Raw genomic sequence first — 5,496 nt, 5'->3', positions numbered from 1 at the left:
GGGAAAAGGGAGGCGGGGAAAATGTCTTCATTACAAGCAACACAAGAGAAACCCTTGACCCTCCCAAAGTAGTATACTGAGTGGCACTGCCTTGTAGAGACAATCCCTTTTTACAAAGAGCTCCTTAGGATCCTTGATCACCCACTGGCTACTAAGCATCAGAAAAACCCTTTAAACGCTCTACAGCAATGACTTCATATATCAAAATGTACCCGCACCCAGCCTTCCCAGGGCTTCAAAGGTCTACCTAGAACCTCTTGCAACAGGAAGAAAGAAAAGCAGTTTCCACGTAGTGGTGCACAATGAGTCCAACTATCACAGTGATGACATGGAGAGGGATTACCAAATCCAGTGCAGGGAAACAGGATAAAGGAGAAGGAACCAGAAGAGAGCAGGACTAAAAAGGCATCCTTGCACGAGCTAAGAAGGATGCTAGTGTTCTCACTGTGAAATAGCTCATCATCTCATAGGTGACAGGAAGGGGACTGACAACAGCAGAAGTCAGCGCTCTCCTGAAGCAAGCTGAGTACATATTTCTCACCCGCAGCAGCAGGGGTAGGAGCATTTTCAGAAATTCATCCTCTCCTGACCGTATCTTCTCAAAGCACTCAAGAACCCATGTCAGGAATTCATGCCGGTCCAGCATGCCATCCTGCACACAGATAAAGACAGAGCAAACAGTAAAAAGCTGAAGCAATATCCACTACGGAAAGGCAGAGCAGCAGCAGCTGCTTGCTTTCTAACAGTGGAAATAACTCTAGATCTTTGCACAGTTCTGTACTACCACTGAGCTCAAAACTGCATCCAGTCCTAACGGTGTATTCACAGGAAGAGACTATTGTGCAAAAATGAATCACTTTGCATCCACTTCCCCTAGCCCTCCTCTGCTATGCACCCACCCAGCAGCCCCCTCCAGTCCCCTACCTGGAACATGAACATAGCTAGTTTCTCATTGTAGTCCCACTGCTTCAAAGCTTGTTCCACCTCTTGGGGCATTGGCCCAGACGGTGAACCACAGCCTTGCCCTGGGAGCTGTCTGTAGAACTCCGCAATTTTCTGCAGCTGCTCTGACAGGTACTTGGTGATGATCTGGGTCCATTCTGGAGAAAAGGAAACAGGTTAGCAACGACTGCTGTGGTAAACAGATGCAGGAAAGAACCAGGCTGGCACACAGGTGGAAACTCAAAACTTCCTGTCATTTGAAAAGGACAGAAAGACAAAGAAAGAGAAGTAAATGCCACAATATTAGCTTTGCTTGTGGCCTGGAGGTGGTATGGAGGAATAGGCATCCACAGAAATAGTGAACAAGGGGAAAAATGTCTGTGTTTGGAAGGCAGGGTTACTTTGTACAGGAGAAGCTGGAAGGAAAGATCTCCCAACTGCAGCTGTTGACAATCAGGAGGTGGAGAGAAGAAGCTTTCCAGCAGGGAGCAGTGTTAGGCCAGTCTGGTTTAGCATCCTCAATAATCTGACAGACAGCAGAAACACTGGAAACACTTCAACTCTGAACTTGTTCTTAATCTCTTTCAGATATCAGTGTAAAGCCATAATCAACGATTTTTTAAAATAATTGTTTTTGCTAAAACCTAACTGTATAAGAGACAAATCAATACACAAATTGACAGTACGATTACACTCCTCTGGGACAACACAGATGGCAAAACCCAAGGCAAAACATGCAAGAATGCGAAACAAACAACACTTACAGCAGGACAAACACCCAAAGGAACAGGAAAGTAAATGCAATAAATGTATCTAACAAACCAACCTCCAGAAATAGAGCTAAGAAGCCTGTGTAATTTTTATATCAAAAACAAAAAAGAAGGAAAAAAAAAATATAATCCATGGACTTCAGCTGTTAATACTGCTTTTCAAAGAAGTGTGGTCAGGTCCCGTAGTCACAGCTATACAAACCAGAAAACAGCCAGGGGAGCTCTCCTAGACTGCAGTAATCTGGAGCAGGCCAGGATACAAAGGATGTTAGATATGGGATCCATTAAGGCTTGATGAAACTGGAAATACAAACAGGGAGTAACATACCAGAATTCTCTGGCAAATGTACTTACTCACTTGCGAAGAGGCTAATCAGTCATCGCTAAATAATAACATTTAGTCTTTATAGAGTAAGAAGAAAAAACAGGTTACACAGCAGAGGAGCACAGTAGAACTTAATGGGGAGGAAGAAGAGGTAGGCTCTTAGGAAGTATTTGTGGCTGCTAAGACTTATTTTTCAACAGCGTAGTCTCACAGGTGGGCCCTGTTGTTTTAGACAGTTATGCACGTCACAGCACTAGGACTTTAAGTTTACATGGATTTCCAGGCTACCTCTTACTATTCAAGAGCAGGCCGAGAAGGAAACATCTGCAAAGGACAAAACCAGTGCTCCACACAAAATGCTTACCAATGAAGGGATCAATGACATGGCGCTTTTTCACCTTGGTTTCCGTGATGGCAGCATAATAGGCACAAGTCATTTTGATGAGCCAGGCTGCTCTCATTACTGGAACAGTGTATTTCGCCAAATAACCAAAGACTTCTTCCTTCTTGCTAAAGATGGGCACCTGTAACAGAATCGAGAGGGAGAACTGCAACCAAGGATTTAGATGGGAACTATTCCAAAGCAACTACACATGCTGTAGGTGCTGCAAGTTGTGAAAAAGGCAAAAAGGGAAAAGGTACTGTGTTTCTTTGTATCTCAAAGAACGTACTGCAATTCACCTCTGGTCAGAAAGCAACAGTACCAGAGCTGCATTTCAGTATAAAGAGAAACAAAACAAATTGAAAGAAGACAGAAAACATTATTGCGTCACTGTAAATCCATGCCCTGAATCCTGCAAACAGCTTTGAGGATACCCTCCAGAGAGGATATGAACAACTACAAAAGGTACAAACTAAGGACCGAGCCAGAAACACGGAGTATCTACTATACAGACTGAAGATCGGACTCTTCATTTTGTAAACAGAACCGAATGGTTATTGAAGTCCTGTAATATCATGAGTAGCCAACAGAAGACTGTGAGAAACAAGGAATTGAGTACTATAGTAGGAAGGAATTAATTAATCCAAGATTCAAAATTCAAGATACAACATGGGAAGATGCCAGTGAAATCAGACTGCAGATCTATAAACCAGGAAGCTATAACACATCACAGGAAAAAGTACAGCTGTGGGATTCTTTTCCACAGGATATTACGGACAGCAAAAGCATGCATGTGTTCACGGAGGAATGAGACAAATTCACAGAGAACAGGTCCACTTGGTAGGTATCTCAAAGCCCCAAAGGCTCAATTGCTTACTTGCTATGTTTCTCACATTCTTCCCAATTATTCTCTGATGTCTCAAAGACACAAAGACACAGACTACTTGACTATCGACAGTCGCTGCTTTCATGTCTAAGTCCATGAAAACCGATGAAGCCTATTGCAGGGAACTGGGGAAGGCCTTGAAATATTCAAGCTTTCACAATGACTTCAGGAAACTGACAGCCAGCATGCAACGAAGGACAGAGAACTGAGTTTATAAAGAGACAGATTCTGAGAAATTCTGATTACTTATTTTCCTGCAACAGTGACTCAAAACACCAAGAAGCAGACAAACTCCAGCTTCTAAACTACATGCTCTGCTACCGTTTCGCAGCTGGGAGTTATGTTTTTCCGCAATGCATAGTAGAGTCCCGAGTTCCTTGTTTATAGGCCCACCCTGATAGAGAGTTAGCTCCCCTTGCTATTGGGCCTGATAACATGGCAGAGTAAGACCCTTCTTTCTTCTTTCATACTCTACAGGATTCAATGCTACCAGGGAAATATCTAGTCTTAGACCCCAGGGCACAGAAATGCTCCAGCCTAGCTGAGACCAAGCTATAATACACATACTCTCCTCAGCTTAAAACTAGGAACATGTGTCACTGCAACAGAAGTCTGGGAAGTCACTCAGCTGATTATTTCCAGTAATTCTCACTATGAGTTTTGAGAACTTGAAAAGCCCTCCACAATATGAATGGTCCTAATCTAAACAACAGACCAAAGGCAACAGTGGCAGCTCTTCTGGAAAACATCCAAACCCTAAAATAAATCACTCATATCATACAAGCCAAAAGGCAAAATTGAACATAACCTCCAAACAGCAGACGAAGGACCAGTTGTTTGAGTGGGGACGACTACAGCCAGTGCACTACAAATCCTGGATATGCTCTTCAAGCTGAACTTCCAGAGGTATAGAAAGAAGAAACTTCTCCAAATAGTAAAAACCTTCTACTATACAAACACTTCAGAAACAAGCATAGACTAAATGCTTTGCCCTGCCAGGCAGCCTCTCCAGTAACACACCTTCTTAGCAAGATGAGTAAGGGGCTTAGTTCCAGCCAGATCTGTGAACCAGTTGTTTATGGCACTCTGAGAACGTGCTGTCACCAGCCAGAAGTTATCCTTCTGATTCACCTGGGGTTTCCGTCTTCCCGTGTCAGGCAGTGTATTGCACCGCAGTTTTTCTGCAATAATACTGCTAAAATTCGAACTGATCTGGAAAAATTTTAAAAAAAAAAAAAAGGATTAATCACATTTCACAGGTCAAAGATCTATTCTATGTGCTTAAAATCTCATTTATTATTCCTACGAGAAGTCTCACCAGTATTAACTTTTGAAACACAAAAAACCTGCCAATAATTTCCTTTGTTATACTTGCAAAGAGGAATGCTTCTAGATAAAGCATACAATAACCAAGCAGGGGCTCAAGTTGAGACAGACATAACTCTTTATAAATACTTGTCAAACCAGACAGAAGGCTTCTCGGACAGATGTCAGCCAAGGAAAACAAATATACTGTGCTTATTGATTGCCTTCCATCCCACGTCATTACCAGCCCTCTTGTCAGGGAAGCCAGGAAGTTAACATCTCGATTTTTGAGACTGGAAAAATGGAGTTGAAGCTTGTTATATAACTCCCACGTTTAAATTGCCAGATATTTCAAGAAATCTTATTTCTCTTCTACTATGGCCATAATGTAACCAAATCAATAAGAAGGCATTTCGTGCTTCTGGTATCCTAGCCTTCTGCTTTAACTGCAGAATATAAGGAGTTCTAGATGCTGGTTTAACAGAGACTGCAGATACAGACCTGCCCCTAAGAGCAAGACCTGCTCTCTCAGAGGTAGGACACAGTTCCAAAAGAATACAGAACTTTAATTCTACAGGGACAGAGGATTAGGTCCTAAAACACCCATCCTAAAGGGAAGAGTCTCCTGGTTCTGGACACTGGGAAGGAATGAGATCCAGGACCGCCCAGGACCCAGCAGCCTGCCCATACAGGCACCAGGCCCTGCCAAACTCCCACACCATCCCGACAGCCCTCACCTTCGCTGGGTTGAAATTGACATTTTTGGCACTGCCATGCTCGTCCCCAGAGACTGCCGGCTGGTTATTGAAGCCTTGCTTGACGTTCAGAGCAGTCAGCTCATCCTGCGGGGGAAGGACGATCAGCAGGGCCACGCCGCACGCCCGCA

At 43.4% G+C, this 5,496-nt stretch overlaps 1 protein-coding gene across 1 annotated transcript in view; it reads right to left on the bottom strand.

Annotated features, from left to right (window-relative positions):
• Positions 1-5,452, bottom strand: part of MED12 (mediator complex subunit 12) — a gene marked incomplete at its 5' end in the record, with an annotated part of 35,147 nt that extends 29,695 nt beyond the window's left edge. The window contains 5 exon segments of the mRNA XM_009706200.1: positions 543-652; positions 925-1,100; positions 2,402-2,561; positions 4,326-4,517; positions 5,348-5,452. Of these exon segments, the coding sequence (XP_009704502.1) occupies positions 543-652; positions 925-1,100; positions 2,402-2,561; positions 4,326-4,517; positions 5,348-5,452 (743 nt within the window).
• Between the last annotated feature and the right edge of the window lie 44 nt (positions 5,453-5,496).

This window comes from Cariama cristata, unplaced genomic scaffold (assembly GCF_000690535.1).
Source record: "Cariama cristata isolate BGI_N322 unplaced genomic scaffold, ASM69053v1 scaffold22968, whole genome shotgun sequence".
NCBI lineage: Eukaryota > Metazoa > Chordata > Aves > Cariamiformes > Cariamidae > Cariama > Cariama cristata.
Note: the sequence above shows the minus strand (reverse complement) of the source record. Positions and strands in the feature narration are given on the sequence as shown.